Source organism: Serinus canaria, chromosome 5, assembly GCF_022539315.1.
Source record: "Serinus canaria isolate serCan28SL12 chromosome 5, serCan2020, whole genome shotgun sequence".
In the NCBI taxonomy this organism is placed as follows: domain Eukaryota; kingdom Metazoa; phylum Chordata; class Aves; order Passeriformes; family Fringillidae; genus Serinus; species Serinus canaria.
The window spans coordinates 14,757,595-14,776,091 of NC_066319.1; the positions used below are offsets into that span (position 1 = coordinate 14,757,595).

The 18,497-nt window shown below is 44.2% G+C and overlaps 1 protein-coding gene across 6 annotated transcripts in view; it reads left to right on the plus strand.

The window, feature by feature from the left end:
• Positions 1-16,882, plus strand: part of OSBPL5 (oxysterol binding protein like 5) — a 135,864-nt gene extending 118,982 nt beyond the window's left edge. For all 6 annotated transcript variants that reach the window (XM_030239837.2, XM_030239838.2, XM_018907849.3 and 3 more), the window contains 10 exons: positions 594-690; positions 2,124-2,222; positions 3,419-3,516; positions 5,517-5,606; positions 7,688-7,824; positions 11,750-11,935; positions 12,467-12,605; positions 13,763-13,880; positions 14,472-14,574; positions 15,538-16,882. In XM_030239837.2, the coding sequence (XP_030095697.2) occupies positions 594-690; positions 2,124-2,222; positions 3,419-3,516; positions 5,517-5,606; positions 7,688-7,824; positions 11,750-11,935; positions 12,467-12,605; positions 13,763-13,880; positions 14,472-14,574; positions 15,538-15,673 (1,203 nt within the window). In that variant the 3' untranslated portion in view covers positions 15,674-16,882. The remainder of the gene's footprint in view (positions 1-593; positions 691-2,123; positions 2,223-3,418; positions 3,517-5,516; positions 5,607-7,687; positions 7,825-11,749; positions 11,936-12,466; positions 12,606-13,762; positions 13,881-14,471; positions 14,575-15,537) is intronic.
• Positions 16,883-18,497: the final 1,615 nt, after the last annotated feature.

The window sequence follows — 18,497 nt, forward strand, 5'->3', positions numbered from 1 at the left end:
CCCTTTTATTTTCTTATTGTTAATAAAGTGGGGGTTGGATTGCCTCTATCAAAAGGGGCATAAAACACAAAACCAAATCCTTCCATCTATTTATTTCTAAACTTGCTGGGATGATTTTAATAGGAGTAAATCAAGGGCTTATCTGTATGTTTTTGTGATTAAATGAAGGGCAGAGCTCATAAGTTAACTGGCCTAACAAAGTGTAGTTTGAAATTTATCATGTTAATAAAGGAATCTGAGAGCTGTCTGGTCTTTTGTAAAGGGACTCACAGTTTCACATACATTTTTCTTCTGTTTGAGTAGATAATCTTAGCTTTAAAATTTTTATTTCAACCATTGCATGCATTTCAAATGCTGCACTGAAGTTCTGCACTGTTCATTTATTGTCTTGAAAACCTCACACTTTACCTGTTGCCTGAAAGTGATCTCACATGCACAAGCTCAAGAAAATACAGGGTAGGGGAGAAAGATTAGATGTATAATGCTCTAATACATAATGGTGTCATGTATTGTGTTCCCCCTTTATTCTGTATCCCCCCTCTGCTTGACCTGTGCAGACTGCTCTAAATGACCCCTGCCTGCTTTTATCCTAGGTGTCCCATCACCCACCAGTGTCAGCTTTTCATGTCAGCAATAGGAAGGATGGATTCTGCATTTCTGGCAGCATTCTAGCTAGGTCCAAGTTTTATGGTAAGACACTAAGTCTAGGCCTCCTCCAGGTAATGTTTGTTGTTTTTCAATCATCCCTGAGTATGTTGAGAGTAAAGAACTAAGAAATGGTTGACAATTCTATCACTGGGATAGACTAAGTCCTTGTCTTGGCTCTCCTGGGTCTTCCCCATTTCTGCCATTTCAGTGTGACACCACTCTGATGTTAAAAGAAATTAAAAAATCAGAGAGAAAGATTAAGAGCTTTAAAAATCTGTTTTTCAGAAGGGAAAGGCTCACAATAATATATGGGATTGTCAGTATGTGCTCATGGATATGTTACATTTCAGCTCTCTGGCACTCAGCCAACAAACACAAAAGTCTCTGGATAGATTTGAACCATTATGTGGCTCCCAGAGTCCTATGGGGTTGAAGCCCAGACCTTCCAAATATCCTCCAGTCATTTAATATCAATGGAAATAGCACAACTCCAGGCTCTGAAACACTATTGCTCTTTGAAATCAGTTTTTTGTTTAGACAAACATTTTGTAATTACTGTCCTCGGCTGAGTGTGCTTGCCAAAACACTTTAAGATAGTCTTTGCTGTCCTTCTGGCAATTTCATTTGTTATTTGGGATCATACCCTGTTGCAGCAGACCTCTCATTAGGGGTAGAAATGAGCCAAGACACAGACTCTGATTTAAAAATGTGAAAAGGGTCCTGGTTTATTCTTCTTTATAGCTTAGCCATTCTGACTCTGACTGCAGCAAGTTCCTGCTGTTGGCTTCTCTGACAGACTGACTGGTGGCTTTTCTTGCTGGAACATGACTGCAAGTATTTCCTTGCTGCCTCTGACCACAGGCTTTTACCCAGCTCGAGTGGGACTGCAGGCTCCAACAGCGGGCTCTGACTCTGTCAGACTCAGACCAACCTCACAGCAGATCATTCTCTTCCTTGTTTTGTTCTTCTTCCTCAAGGCTCCTCCTCAAGGTCTGCTTCCTCTAGGCCTTCTTCTTCAAGGATCCCCCTGATGGGCCAATTCAACCCTTTTATCACACTTATCTTTGTTAGTCACAGGGCAAGGTTGTTCTTCTCTGGTTTTTAGTACAACATTTGTTCTTCTTTGGTAATTAGTTAAACTTTGGTAATTTGTACATTAGTATGACTTCTACACCTACAATCCACAATCAGAAAAATTGTGAGAACTGGAGAAACTTCTAAGCTCCCACTAATGACCTGTTAAATCTGCTGCTCTTTCTCCAAGAGGGGCTAAATGCCAGAGCAAGTAAGAGCAGCAGAATTTGTTAGAACTGCCTGCCTCCAGCTGTGCATGATTTTCAGGGTCCTAAATTTTGAGCATTTCATCTCTTCTTTCGTTAGTGACCTCGATTTGAATAGAAATGCTTCTTCTAAAGTAGGAGGAGGGGCAAGGTGTAACATGACTCTTTAATGTGTATTTTTTTTTTTAATTCTAGGCAACTCACTTTCTGCACTGTTGGATGGAAAAGCAAAGCTTATGTTTCTAAGCAGAGGGGAAGACTATATAATCACTATGCCATATGCCCACTGTAAAGGTAAGGTATGACTCTTCAAATGAGAAGTAAAAAGAATAACAAAATGGTGTCTTGCTGACTAGCTTTTCACTGGCTCTCCCTTCTCAAGCAGCTGGTGCCACAGGGTCTGGCAGCTCCAGAGAGCCCCCCCATGAGTCACAGCACTCAGCAGACCTTCAGTAATCCTCACTGAACTCTTTCTGGTTTACCTGTGCACAGCCCAGGGGAGAATTAGGCCCATCAATGTTAGTTTTCACACTATGCAGAAACAAAAAAATACTGCATATATGCACTGCAGATAAGATGAAAAGAGCAAGACTACATTTTTGAGCTTCTTAAGGGAAAAAGTTTTTATTATGTTAACACTGGAATTGCTTGATATATTTTCTGCCTTTTTGAGGATAAAGGAAATTCCTGACTTCTCTTGCTATTTGTTTGTCACTCTAATCATTGTATTTCTCAGAGTATGAGCTGCCTCAGTGGGGCTGGCTGCTGCTGCTGTGAGGCTTTGCTCTGTGGAGCCAGTGTGTGCTGAGCCTGGGGCATGGCTGCTGATTGACTGCTCCGCAGGAAGCTCTGTCTGCATCATTTTCACTGCAGAGTTAAAATCAGCAGTCAAATCCAGTTTTGGAGGTGGAGTGTTTTTTAATTGGGCTCATTGACTTCTAAGTTTGTATTTAGAAAGGCCTGGGTACTTGAAAACAGTGACCTCATAATATCATGTCCTCTGTGAGTATTCCTCTGCATAAATCTTCTTCTTACCAATTTTTCTTTTGCTGCAAAAGACCTTCAGCAAATGGTAAACATGTGTAAAAAGTTCCCTCATGACCTCTAGTCTCCCAGATTCTGGTGAATCCCATTACAGCTTCTCTCTTCTTCAGTTACCCTGAGAGAACTGACTGGGTCTGTTTAAGCACAAGTATGAGTGAAGTTGCTGAGCACAACTTTCTTTATTTTTCCTGTCCCACTTTCAACTTGCCACAGGTGCACCTGTGAGTCAAGCTATTTCCTAGGTGGTGTTAGAAATGGGGAATGTGGACTCGGGGAGATTCTTCATGCTTATAGTAAACAGCCATTTCCTAGAAACTTCCAGTTCTGTCTTCAAATCTTTAAACCAAGTGATGACTTTCACAGTGTGTCAGCAAGAGCCAGGTTTGCTCGAGAAAGCAGGTTGCTTCCCCTGGGGCCTCTCTTAAGCCTCTTTTTTTTCCTTTCAGGACTTTTATATGGTACCATGACAATGGAGCTTGGAGGGAAAGTTACCATTGACTGTGAGAAAACTAACCACAGGGCAGAACTGGAATTCAAGCTGAAGGTAAGATACAATGTGACCCTGTTTTGAGTGTGTCTCAGGCTTGCCCCTGTGCCCAGGCAGGGTTAGATCATTTCTGTACCAGCAATGTATGTGAGCACCAGAGTGGGGCCTGCCTGGAGAGAAGGTGTCACCCTGCTGCTGGTTTGGCCTCGTGCAACTCAAACTGACCTCAGGAAGCCTTAGTTTTACATGACTTTTTCTGGCTACTGGCTAAATTTTGTTCTGAAAGTTTGGCAATGACAGTGTGTCTTCTGTTTGAGCAGGAATAATTAGTTTTGCTTGCAAAATCTAGAGAATGTCCAAAGAACTTGGAGGCAAGTTAGGATGTGGCTCTTTGGGGTAGCTCTCCAGCAGCCATCTCATCTGTACTCATACCATTGTGGTGAGCTGCACCTTGTGTTTCTCAGGGCTGCAGGACCCTGCCCTGATGGCAAGGTGAGAGCCCATTGTCAGGCAGAGAATTCTTAGTGGCTGGCACACAGGCAAGTCCTGCACTGACTTGTTCATGTAGCTAGTCCCTGCCCTGAAAAGCCTGGTCGTGCAAATTCATGGTATGCAGACAAAATGGTGAAATCTTTGAGCATTTCTGTTATTACATGGGTTAAAATTTAGGAGGGAAAGTGATAACCTGTAACTTTCTTTGGGCAGCTAACTTGATTTTTAAGGAGCATCCTTTTCTCTTCTGCTCCAAACAATTTCTTGCCTGAGCATAAAATGAAAGAACTGAGAGACTGCAGGACTTGAGTTGCAGCCCTAGCCAATATAAATGTGAGACATCACTGGAGTTAGGGGAATCTTTTGTTAACTCTGAGGTGCTTGAGGGCAATAATATTTTTCTGTCTTTATTTCCTCTTCAAAGGGATCTCTTGCTCCTGTACTTCCCTGACATTTGCACCTACTTGTCCTTAAAGCCTGTTTTTCCCATAGGCCTGGTGTAATGTGTTGAGGCCAGTGGGATATTTCCCTGACTTAGGTGTCATCTCAAACCTACAAACACTTTAGAGCCTAAAGGGCTTCTTTTCTGGCTTGAAAACAGTATGATTCATCCAAACATGTTTCAGAAAGGCCCTGATGATGTACTTATGTGCTCTGCTTTGAGCATTTCCTAGCTGTCTATTTCAGTAGAACTGTGGGAAGTTGCAGGTAAACCCCTCAACTTTGTTTTTAATTTGGATATGTACCAGAGACTGATGTTTAAGATACATGTGATTATTATATCCGTGGGTGTTGTGTGAAATTCGGATTTGTATTGTTATTTAACACACACACACACACACACACAAAAAAAAAAAAAAAAAAACAGTTTGTCTGCACAAATGTTTTCAGAAAGTGCCTGCTAAAACGTCTGAAGAGGTGTGTTCTGTGAGCAGAAGAGCTGCTCACACTCTCACTGGCATTTCCTGTGTTTGGCAGCCAGGAGATGGGTGGAATTTTCCATTGTTCTATGATTTTTTTTTTTCCTTGACTCTGGAAATACTCTTTTCCTTTGGTTTGTGGGGTTTGGTTTTTTTTGCTGTTGACCAGAGCTTATTCACACTGGAGACTTGACACACATTATGCCATTAGCAGTGCCACGCTGCTGTTGCTGTCCCATAAGCAGGAAGAGTCCCCACTGTGTTGCTCCTTTTCTTTGGACAAGGGTGCAAAGGCTGTGATTCTGGACAGCGGGAAAGAGTTGTCCACATACACTTATCCTGATGTCTGGCTGACAATAAATAAGAGTATTTCCAATAAAGATGAGACCTTGCACTCCTGAGTGTTAATGCACCTCAAGGCTTATCTCCCTACTGCAACTGCAGTGTTTGTAGTATTACAAACAAAAGGAAGGGGGCACAATGTGAGACAGTCAAAATCCATGTTAGAATTCATTCTGCCCTTCCCCAGAAATACTGTGAGTCAACCAGTTGTACTTTCCTTCCCTCCTGTTTCATCTCTGTGTTGGCTCCCTTCCAGTCCTCCCTGCATTGACCATGTTTGCTGTTTCTCTTCTCCCCTGACAGCCCTTCTTCGGTGGCAGCACGAGCATTAATCAGATCTCGGGGAAGATTAAATGTGGAGAAGAAGTGCTAGCGAGTCTCACTGGATACTGGGTAACATTTGAGATTCGAAGTTGCTGGCAGGTTAGGAGCCCGTGGCTGCAGGGTTCCAGGGAGGGCTGGCAGCCCTTGCCAGGCTCCCTGCACTGGAGTGGGCACTGGGAGGGCCCTGTCCTGCCTCTTCCACCAGCCCCAGGGCGTGCTGGCGAGCACAGCCTGGGCCGCACCTCTTAAGGTACCCCAGGAGGTCATTGACACTTCAATAGTCCCATCCATCGGCAGTGAAAGGAGCGCTGCCCTGCCGGAGCCTGAGGAAGCTGGCAACACTAGGGGGGCTCTCAATCAAAGGCAGTGGGTCTGTACTTAGGGTCTGAGGCTTAGGGCAAGCACTGATGGCAGGAGATAATGTGTGTTAGGTGTGATTGCAAAGACCTTGAGGCTGCCTTTTGTCTGGTGTGATCAGTACTTCCCCAGTAAGGCTGGGATTCAGGGAAGAACATAGAGGGTTTTGAATTCATTATTTTCACAGCAAACCTTTATGGTAGAAGACAGTTAATACCCTGTTTGTCAGCTGGGGGACAGAGACATCGATTTGGTGAGGGTATTATCTCCATGGCCAGCTCAGAACAGCCAGCAGAGCTCCTGGCACCTTTGTGCACCCAGTATACACAAGGGATTCAGCCAGAGCCAACCTCAAGCCAAAATTCAGCAAGAATAAAGTTGCAGTGAATGTTGTAGTCTAATTTTGATTGGAACTCCTGGTACCTGAAACAAAAGCAGTGACCCTTGGCTTTGGGCTGGACTTCTGGGTATTTCTCTGAGCAACATTTGGGCATCTACATGATCATTACAGTTGGTCTGTGCTCCCTTGCCAGTCCATAGAAATTGCCATTTCTGAGACAAGATTTGTCTCATCTGAAGGAGGTATTTAAAGAAAGCCAGATGAAATGTGACTGGATAAAGCCCTTACTATAGTGAGGTCCTAACAACAGTGTAGCCTTTGGTACTGGACTTGTCCTGTCAGGCAGTCTATCTTTTCACATAAAAAGCTAATGACCATTTTGAAATTGGGAGATTTTCCAGTTCTAAGCATGTACAAGGGATTTGCTCCATTCTGAGCAGCCTGTCCTGCAGGATGAGCCCTGTCAGTGGTGAGTTGTGCTGGGCTGTGGAGTACCTTGTCTATGGTGGGTCCTGCCAGCACCACCTGTGAGAGCCCATCATCCAGGGGCTCTCCTGAGCCACAATGTTGAATGCTGCTCAGCTCTCAGCCTTCTGCTTTTGCCCTCCTCCCTTGATCTTTGTCCTGGCTGTTAGTGGTGCACAAACTGCAGTGATGTATAGAGGAAGTTAAATGGCTTTGGAATGGTGGCTCTGTAAGCTGCTGCTTGCAGCAGTGTGCTGTGAACAGAGGAGCTGCTGTGCAGTGGGGTAGGGATGATGTTGCTTTTCCTCCTTGCCCACTGGGAGTACTGGCCTGCTCTCCTGGCTTTTCTCTGACACCATCCAGTTTCCTGACAGAAATCCTTGCCTCAGGACCTGAAGACCCACCTGAATAAAGAAGGGAAGTAAATCCCAATGCTCCTTAGTCCTAGGGACACAGCAGCAGCTGAATGCTTGTATATATGCTTGTTAGAGATGCACATAGTGGTGCTTGATAATGCCTGCCTACCTCATCCTTTCCACACTGGGGGTCTCTTGGGGACCTGGGATCAGTCCAAGAGCTAGCATATGGGAATATGGGAGAGGAAGTACTGAGGGAGACTTTGGAAAACGGAGCCAGGGATCTTTTTTTTATGTGCTGGGTGGAAGATGGGAAGAACAGTGATGAAAGTAGAATATCTTAGGGCTTCTGTGGGCACTCAGGTCTGGGGACAAGACTTAATAGAAGGGACCAGGTCCTTTTCTACTCTGATTAATGGTAAATGCAGCCACTGTTTCTGGCAATGCCTTGTCTCATTCATTTCAGAAACTTTCAGGAAGTGTTCAGTGAGATTTTATGGGATAGAGGAGGAAAGAAGCCTCCTAACCAACAGGTATCCCTTATCATCATCCAGGAGCAGCTTCAGTTTGTCAGGATTAATTTCTGCCTTTGCTTTCTGATTGTCATGGATTCATTTACTTTTCCTTCTCAGGATGGAGAAGTGCATATAAACGAGCTGAGAAATGGGAACACAGAAATGTTCTGGAACCCGAGCAGCGAAGTGCGCAGGCAGAGACTGAAGCGCCACATTGTGCTGTTTGAGGAGCAGACGGACTTTGAGTCAGAGAGGTGGGGAGCTCGGGGAACATCTCACTGCTGCTTCTCTCCTGGGAGCAGGCTTCTCATCAGCAGGGCTCCTCCAATTCCTCAGCACAGTCCTGGAAAGGCAATGACCTGCTTTGTTGGCACATATTACCCAGCCATTTACCTGTTTCTTTCCAGACTATTAACTCTGGAGTATTTCCATGAAGTACAGCTCTGAAATCTACCTGGGCTGAGAAATTGCGGAGGCTACATTTTATCTGCTTAAAATAACAATTCTGCCTGTACTCCAGAGATCTCTGTAACTGCTGGAGCATTTTATAAAAGGGCAGGATGTCTTCCTGAGGTTGGATACCTTGTTAAGAAGGGCTATTTCAACCACAAGCTCTTAAAGTACATGTAGGGATTGTGGGAAGTCCTGGCATCCGCAGAGCAGTACTTTGAAGCACATAACAGGATTTTATGAATGAATGTAATTAAACAGATGTTTAACCCTGCCTCATAATCTCAGCTGAGATCTTCAGTGCAGTCTTCACCAGGCTCTGTAAGGTGATCTAGGCTACATAAAACAGGCACATAACTTAGTGTCCAGTTTGGCCCTGGCTGGATGCCAGGTACCCAAGAAAGTTGCTCACTCACTCTTCTCTGCAGCTGGGCAGAGGAGAGAAAATTTAATGAAGGATTCATGAGTTAAGGACTGTAAGAAATTAATTGTCAATTACCACTGAGAGCAAAACAGGCTCAAGAATAAAAGAAATTTATTGCTAAAAAAATCAGACCAGGAAAATGAGAAGTAAAATAAGCCCCTAAAACCACCCTCCCCCCACCCCTCCATCCTTCACAGCTCTACCTCCTCCTCCCCCAGTAGCACAAGGAGACAGGAGGGAGGGGGTTTCAGTCAGTTCATCACCCATGGCTTCTCCTGCTGCTCAGGGAGTCCTTCACTGCTGCACTGTGGAGTCCCTCCCATAGGATACAGTTCTCCATTAACTTCACCAGCATGGCTCCATCTCAGGAGCAGCAGCTCCCTGCAAACTGCAGTGTGAGTCCACCCCATGGGCAGCAGTCCTCCCCAGACTGCTGCAGTGTGGGTCACTCTTCCACAGGGCCCTTCATGGACAGGCAGCTCCACACACAGGCTGCAGAGGAATCTGGGCTCTGGCACCTGGAGCACGCCCTCCCCCTGCTTCTGCACTGACCTTGGTGTCTGCAGGGCTGTTCCTCTCCCATGTTCTCACCTCACTCTTCTCTAGTCACAATTAAAACTGGGCCACAACCTTTCTTTTGATTTCTTCCTCAGTATGTCATCACAGAGGCATTACCAGCACCCCAGTGTTGGCCATATTTGCAGCATGTCCATATTTTCAGCCATCAGGACTCTGCCAGATGTTGTGGAAGCTTCTAGAGCTTTTCACAGACGCCACCCCTCTTGCCAAAAACCAGGCCATGCAAACCCAATACACTTAGGAAATGGAAGAAGTGAATAATGCACACTGTGCAGTTGTTGAGCAAAGTTGAGCAGAGTTATGTGGGGCTGGCTGGTTTTAAACAAATTCATTGTGCTTCCTTTCCACTACAGTCAGTCAGCACATGCAGTTGCTGCCCGACTCTGCAAAATGTTGTGCACTTCTCTGTGGACATCTGATTTTGGTGTTGCATCTCATCAGCCTAAAAAGATTCCCCTTTGTATAGGTAAAGAAATGGATTGCATGAAAATAAAAACACACAAAAATTTAGTTTGGACAGTGATGCCTCAGGTTTTAGCTTTTATATTTTTCAGATTCTGTACTGCTTCAGTGCAGTACTTCTGAGCTTCATATTAGGGGATGGTGAGCTCTCTTCACAGAGTAGGTAGACAAAGCAATTCCTTCTCTATCTGGGGACCAAGGACAAATGATCCAAATTTCAGGCCTCAGAGCATAAAGAACAATGGACTGAAGAGAGAAAAACAAGAAGGATGGGACTTCATAAGCTAAAGATATAATTGGACAATTAGCATTGGACCATTTTGGGTTCATCTTGGGCGCAGCCCTGGCTGGGCTCTTGTGCTGCCCAAGGTGTATCCATTTGAGGCCTTCTAATAAATCCCTGCTTTATTCTTTAACTCCATTTAGTCTCTGTTCTAGGTCAGTCTTCACAAGGCATCAACAGCAGTGGTCATTACGAGCAATAAAGTCTGTATTTGTAACTTACAGAGCAGATGTGCTAACTCTGCAAAGCAGGGCAGACTGCAGTACCTTTTTCTCAAAATCTTCAGAAGAAGGTTCTTTTAAAGGAGAATCTTGGTCTTGTGAATCTCCAGTTCTCTGTTTACGAGAGTTTATGGCCAGAGCTGGCTCCCTTTGCTACTTGAGAGATTAATGATGTTACATGCATCCAAGGGAAGGAGGAAAAAGGGAAAGTTACAGAATTTCCTACAGACATTCCACCAAACTCCTTGTTATGCTGACAGTTGCATGAATAAATTGCCATCTAGTCCAGGTAATATTCTGCCTAACTTGGCTTAGTCTTTCCTGCAGTGCTGAAAATCACCTATTTTCACAATTGTTGGGGAATCTCTGAAGCTCATACTGTCATGCAGCTCACCATGGAGGGCCTCACAGTCTGACACATGCAACTCCTGATGGAGTAATTTGCCCTTGTCAAACAATTTTGTGCTAATTTTGTAATTCTACAAACCTCTAAGATTTGTAGAATTAGGGGACTCACTCTTTACACTACTGCATTCTTTAGGACAGGCTTTACACCACCACAATATATTCTCAGGCTGTTATTTCACTCCTCCCTGCCCCATCCCCATCACTGAGTTTCCTTCCTTTGTTTCTGGGAGAAATTATTCATACACAGAAACAAGGGAGTGACTTCTTAAAAATAAAAGGAAGGCATTGCTCTGCATCCAGTTACCTATCTAAGAGGCTGCATTTTTGGAAATGCTGTGTTAATGTATGGTGATAGAAAATGATGAAAGCTTCAGGATCGCTTTTAAATTAAGAGCTTCACAGCAAGCTCTAAATTAAATGCAGTAATGAATTCATCTTCTAAATGGCGGATGGGTGTTTTGTGGAGCTGGGAATAATGGAACAGCTTGGATCTCCTGTGCACATTCTAAACACTAAAGCACACAGTAATATTTTGGGAGGGCTAGCTGCTAGTCTCAGAAGTATTTCCAATCTGAAATGAAGATTAAAGTGCCCTGATTATAGGAACTGTGGAGAGGCTGATCACAGCTTGGCTATAGTAAAAAAAGTAGTATTGATTTTTCTCTGGTAAAAGGCAGATCCTCTCCCAGGGCAGATGCTCAGTGAGAACAGCTCATACGACAGATCACATCCTTTGGCAGCTGCAAACAAGTGTGAGTGAAAACCTGTCTTCATGCTTGCACCTTGTGAGCACGAGGACATGCTTGTTGCTTGTGGATTGAATCAGCTTCCTACAGATTTGGTTGTAAATTCTGTATAGGACGTGCATGTGCAGCTACAAGACGTGCACAGAAATTCGTTTTCCAGTACTTCTAAACTTTAAATATAAAGACTTGTTTTGGGGACAGACATTGATGCAAAGGCTTTTAAACAGAAATGCCTTGAAAGGATGAGGAACAGAACAATTTCTCCATCAATCACCTCTAAAGAGGCCACGGATCCCAGTGAGTTGAACACAACTTCCTTATGACAGCAGCATAAGAATTCAATAAACAGACAGAACTGAAGAATTCAATAATTATTGTAGGTGATGTTATCTAAGAGAAAGTTCCTCCAGCAGGTCACTCATACAGCATTCAATGTTGCCTTTCTCAGTTTCTTTAACTTACAAGCTAAAAACAGAGGCTGAGCAATCCTGGTACAGTTCCTCTGGTGTATCGATACACCTGACAAGTTCCTGCTCTAAAGTTCCAGCTGGCAAAATAAATTGCTGGTTCTAAGGTGGTTTAACTGCCTTCCCTGATTATTCCTAGGCTTTGGCAGCACGTTACCAGTGCAATAAACAAAGGTGATCAGCACAAGGCGACACAGGAGAAGTTTGTGCTGGAAGAGGAGCAGAGGAACGCCGCCCGGGAGCGGAGGGAAAGCGGCACGGAATGGAAACCGCTGCTGTTCCGGCACGATGCCGGGACCAACGAGTGGCACTACAAATACGAGGAGTGAGTGCTGGGCTTGGGGTTCCCAACACATCTCGCTGCCTGAGTTCCCAGGGATGCAAGCAGGGCTAGAGACCTATCATTGGAGCCCTGCCATTCCCCAAAACCATGACCAGAGCTTGCTCTTTCTGAGCTCTGTGTCATCATTAGAATACATGTTCATGATACTAATTGGGAATAGCTGGAAAGGAGGGCATGACAATGGAAAATCCACTGTGTCATTGATGCAAATTCCTATTGCTGCAATCAAATGCAGAGTCATTTAGCAGAGCTTTTCTGCACTGTTAGAGCAGAGTTAACAACTGTACTTTTCTCCCCTGGGCAACAAGGGCAAAGCCTCTGGAGACTGAACCCCCTCACTTATTGCAAGGAGCTGTGAATGTGCAGGGAACTTTCTGTTAGTCCTGTCACTGCATCTGGAAAGTCTGGCTACTGTCAGTGATGACTGCCTGTCCTGATGCATGTGGAATTAGGGTATTGGGCTAATGTGGGATTCTTGCTTTTCTGATGATTTTTTTAATTTGGTCTCAAAAGTCTAAGACCTTGGGATCCTTTGAACGACATTGCCCAATTTGAGAAGGATGGAATACTTCAGACAATGGAAAGACACTTGTCCACAAGGATGTCAAACCACAAAGCAACATGCATAAACAATCAAATTACACGGCACAAGGTAAAAAGCCTGTTCTGGGGATTATAATTTTCTTTATGATTGTTTAGATACACAGCTCTTTTTCTACAGCATTTTCATGTAAGCACAGCATAAGCTGAAAGTTTTGTTTTGGGTAAATATAGCTTGTGACTATGGACCTGCAGTATTATACCATTATTAGCTCCAAAGAATTGTAATTACTGATTGACTCATTCTATCAATTTTGGCATTTTTCTTCCACCCAATGCTAGTGACAGTGACTCTTACACTGAATTTTGCATATGACTGAGCTGAACTTCATTGTTCAGTGTTTCAAAAGCAGAAAACTTCCTGTAAGTTTTGGAGTACATAACTGAGACCCCCTGACTTCAGTTTCAGTCTTTGCCATGAACCTTTATCACTCACTCTCTCTCAGACAAGACAAACGTTTTTCCATCCTTTCCTTTAAAGAGAGATAATACTCCCCTATTTCAGTGCTTCCATCTTTGGAGCAATACCTGTCATTCATAATACACATTGCAAATGTAGAGCTGGTGAACTAGCTAAGTACAACCCATATTACACTGAAAAACTTGTATCTTATTGTGTACATAGGCTTTTCTTTTGTAATGCCCCACATCTGAATTTCTCTGATTCAGTGGGGAAGTTGGGATCCATAGCTGCTTTTCAGACCCTGTAGTGAGAAGTTTGAATTAATGTGTTTGGTTTATTCATCTGAGAGGGAGAAATTTTCCACAGTGCATCAAGAAACCAGGCATAAAAATTCCATGATGTTTAGATCCTTTGTGCACCTTCTGAAAAATCATTGCTGGGGAATTTGATTTTAATTTTTTCCTCTTTTCCAGCTTTCTCTTACCTACCTGGCTGAGTTAGGTACACAACTTAGCAAAGGAACTGTAAGGTTGATCCATAGTATGTGTCAGTTAAAGGTACAAGAAGAATAATTTGGATAGGTGTCTTAAGAATGTTGTCTCCTGGGGAAATGCTTCTGTATGAGGCACATGTATAATATCCCTAAGTAGCTGCCAGAGTCCAACTACCAGGAGTTGCTGAGAAAGCAATTAAACTTCACAATCTCACACTTATTTCCCAGCACTCCAAACTGTTTTGTTTAAAGCAATCACACACTTCTTCAATGTGACAGAGACTGAGTCACATCTAATCCCTGTTTTATCCAGAGGTCTGCCAAAGACTGCAGGCGCCGCAAAACCAGCGATCAGCCATCCAACCACAGCCAGAACACAGAGAGCAGCTGTTCAACGCCAGAGTCAGTGCAGGAGCTCTCAGATGATGATGGCAAGTATTTGGGTGTCACTGGCTCAGGCTTTAATGTTCTTGCCTTGGTACTTTAATTCTTGAGCCAGCCCTGGGACATTTCCCAGTTAATACCATGGGCCAACAGCCCACAGGCAGCCCAGGGAATGTTCTGCTTTTCTGTTCTCTGTATGTGCTGTTTCTGCCTTACAACGAGGACTTCCCAACTCCTGGCAAAATTGGAAAAATACAGTGACATTCCAATCAACACATAGGAAACAGGCTGTGTTTCTCTCTCTTTTCTCTGCCTTTGTTAGAGGTGAACTTAAATGTTTGAGAGAGTGAGCAGGTGTGAGGACTCCTTTCTCCTCCCCTCAGCTGGGGAGCATTGTTTCCTTAGAGCTGACTGAGAAGCACCCTGACCCAGAGTCACAGAAGTGACCTGGATCTTACAGTAGCCTGGATCTTCTGGGTGGAAGATTCTGTTCCCTGTCTCCTTCTCCTCATGTTTCCTCCTGAAAGTGTCCCCCTAGAAGTGACAATTAGTTCACAGCCACCCACTTGCTGTGTTGTGTTTCACTACCACCAGAACAGTGATGCAAAACATAATTGTCCTTCAATACTTTGCCACAGGGTTTGAAAGCCTGTGCGCTCAGTGTGGGAGAGAAATGAATCACCTGAAGGAAATTCACTCAGCTGTTTTATCCCTACAGAAAGCCCAACAGGACATACACAGGTAACCATTTTCTGTCATCAATCAATGATTTTAATGGACTAACGTATGGCATTTAACTCCTTACTGTGGTCTTTAGAGTGTCTCTGTGAGCTGCAGGAGTGCAGTTCAAGTTGTTGCACGTAAAGTAACCACTTATCATACCAGAAAGACAAACCCAGGCTCTGCTTGAAACAGTTTACCTCCTCTTAACACTCTCTCTGGGCAAAAAGCATCACCTCAGGATGTTACTCAACTCCTGACTGAGAAGGACTGGGCCAGGCCCTGGCTAAAAAGAAATCTCTGCCAGGCAAGAATGTGTGAGATCTCCCTTCCAGTCCCACATGTTAGGAATTTCTTCAGTTTGCTATAGAGATGCAAGGGTGTGGTCTGAAAAACTGGGCTTTGTGGTGAAAAGTGCTAAACTCCATTTTTTTGTACAAATTGCTGGTTTCAATCTAGGGGGAAACAGTAACCACATCTGCTGCTGACAGAGGGCTTTGCCCTGCAAACTCCTGTGGGGAGGTATTAACTGCTAGTTCAGCTCCAGGGAGCCCTGCTGATTCCCTCTGTGTGAGGAGTATTATCCAGCTCTGCCAAGGCTTCCATGAGGTGGGATCACACATGAGGCCTACCCTTTCTGGATGCCAGAGTCATTGGTGATATGGTTTTAGCTTCACTGCAGTTCCTGGGGGTGTCCAGGGCAGGTTTGGGAATGTGAGGGCACAGGTTAAACTCACAGGGCTATGAGTGAGTGCTGGATGAAGAGATTTCTTGGGGTTTGTGCCCTTCCCATGCCAACCAGCTGCAGCCAGAAGTACTAATCTTCCTGTTAAAAAGAGGGAGGCAAAGTCTGGGGGGGCACACTACTCTGAGGGTGTCACCAAAGTGCAGGGTTCCCTCCTGGTGTGGAAGCTCTGGGTATGCACATGTGTGAAGTCACGGCTCTCTCCAGCACACAAATAATCGCATTGCTTTCTTTTGCAGAAACCTCAGAGCTCTGAACAAAAAGTCCTTCCACAGGAAGGCCTCTTCTGAAAGCTTCTTCCTGGACTCTCGCTGTTGGTTTCTCCTCTGCATCTTTCTTACGTGTCAACTCTTCATTAATTATGTCTTCAAATAAAATCACTACGTTTGGCAGCAATAATGATCACTGGCTGCAGGAGGGGGCCGCTCGCGCAAGGAGCCCAGCGAGGCACCAAAGCACTTTAGAACCAACACAGCAGAGGTAGAAGGAAGTGGAAAAACGAGGTTAAAAAGGGACCTAGGAACCTGCAAAACTTTGTTCCTGCAGATTATGTCATTTTTTGCCTTTTACATGTACATCTTCAAGGACCTCTTAACCTGTATGGGCCTTAATGCTGAAGCCAAATGTAGCTTTAATTGTGCAATTTGTTTTCTATGTTTTGTCATTTTCTGATGCAATTAATAATTACCCAGCAGTATTGGTAACCCCAAAATGGTAATCACCTCAACATTTTGGAAAAGTCATGGTGGCCTGGGTCATAGCTCCAGGAGTGAGGAAGAGCAGTTGGGGAGCTGTAAAGAGCTGATGTCCACGGTGCCTGTCCAGCTGCCTTTAATTACAGGAGGGAGAACACTTGGTCCAAAAAATCCAGCCCTGGGATACTAAGTCATGGTCTGTTTAGTCAGCCCATGCAGAATGGGACCTCAGGATGTGTTTTATTTTCCATTCCACAGAAACTGTAAATATACACAATTTCCTAGAGCCGTTCTGCTTTAGGAAATGGGAAGTATTCAGTGAGAGCTCCTTGTCTGGTTCCGGAGCTGACTGGTGTCCTGGGTCTGGCCCATGGAGGGTGATGTCAGACACGCACGCCTGTTTGTAAAACCTGGTCACTTACTCTTATTGTTATTATTTGCTATATGGCTGTTTTATAATATCACACACTAGCATTGTAGAGAGAAATCCACTGCCCCAGCATAGGTGAGAAGGATGGGAGCGATGTAGGTGTACGTGTGTTTGGTCTTAGGCACATTTATTGTCAAAGGTCAGGAAAGAGGGAGGGTTTTGCCACTGCATTGTTCAACCCTGTTAATAGTCTTCCTATTTTACACCATTTTTTAAAGATTTGCAATATTTTCTGTAGACTGCAGACAATACTAAGCCTTTCTTTTCTGGCCTGAAGTAGTTCCAAGTGGTAAGTACTGCTATATATACAGCCTTAAAATACTTAGTGGTGGTGCCAGTCTGGGCTATCTTTCAATGTAAATGTTTCCAAATTTTTAAGTACATTCCTCGTCATATTCCCCAGTTAGGGGAAACCTGTTTGTGCTTGATATGTTGAAATAAAACTACACACAACTTTCAGTGGCAGTCTATCTGACAAATTTTTTGGGGGTTTGTGTTTGTTAGTATTTTAAAAGTAAATCACTTTCTAGAAGAAAATCTATGGGAAATTGCCTCTAAGAATGTCAGACCTGCGCCATAAGTTAGAGCAGCAATTGCAGTTTGATACTGCAATCACTCTGGCTGAAATTGTGAGAAATTGGCTGAAATTGTCTTCTTATTGCAGCAACTTCCATAGAAAAAGAAGTGGTTCCCTTGATTTTCACTTTTGTACATGCAAATGTACAAACATATCTTGGACTTAGGAAACCTTTATATCAAGGGCTTGAGGATAGTGAATAGATTGTTCCACAGAGAGAACTGCAGCTCTCTGATATGAACAGGCAGGGTAAGAGCCAGCATCTGGAAGCTGACATTCAGGAAACTGATCACAAGTGCAAAAGGGTGAGAGTGGCTTTGTTATTAGCAAAAGTCTCCAGAAAATCAAAGCATTCTTCATCCTTGAGGAAACATCCTTGGAGAATATCAACATTATTGACACAGATTGGGTGCCTTTTTGAAGGACGTCATCCTATTCACTCTTTCACTTGCAGAGAAAGTCTGACCCATGCCACATGTGGTGTAAAACTCAACGAGAGGGTGCTTCCTCTGCTTTCCAGGCTGTGCAAAGTTCCCTATGCAGCTTCAAAGTGTTTGCTCCTGTTTGGATGTATCCAGGTGTTTGGATGTAAAGCCGTGCAAACACATCCACTAATCTCCTTGGAATGCTTCAGCAAGTCAGCACATCTCTGGCCTATAAGCACAGCCTTCCTCATCACTCTCATCCTGCTTTTGGAGCATGTGTTTTGAGTTATGGATAGGAGCCTCTCCACCTCAGAAGGGCTGTTTCTATCCCTTGGGTACATCTGTATCCAAGCTTTGGGAAATGGTTACCAAACAGCAACAGAAAAAACCCCAAACAACCCAAGTCCCCTGAACCAAAGAGAAACAGTGCTGAGCAGGAAGCCCTCAGTGGGTGTAAATGTGAGTGCAGGAGATTGTTTGAATTATTTTCATTTTACCAAACTATGCACCCACAGGGATTGCACAAGGATTTGTAAGTGCAGTTGAGTAAAATAAAAACACCATTACCACAAGAGCAGCAGTTCAGTGAAAGAAACTATCAACAAGTTAATTCAGCATCAGCAGAGGAAGAGTTTCCAACAGCTGCTGCCACAGAGGATTAGAAAATAATCCAAAAAGGAACAGCCTATGAATCCTCGTGCCATTAATTTTAATCCAGTTTCAGCAATCTGGAGGTGAATGTTCCTACATGCCAGTTACATGCATATGGGAAATGAAAAGTATTTTTGAGGAAAATAGTGGCCAGAAACGTTATTTCTCTGGAAGGAATAACTAATGGAGAGAAAAGTGAGAACCCTTTTAGGGCTTCAGAAAACCCAGTTATATGCACTTTGCGCCATGTTGGGAAATTTCTCCTCACAGCTTTTCCCGCAGCTTTTTGTGATCAGGGTGGACAGAGCCCTTCAGCACCTGCGGCAATTAACCGCGGCTTCTGCCCTTTCTGCCGGAGCGAGAAGGGACGGCTGTGAGGGCCGAGAGCGCTCGGTGCCCCACCTGCGCCCCGCCTCCCGCC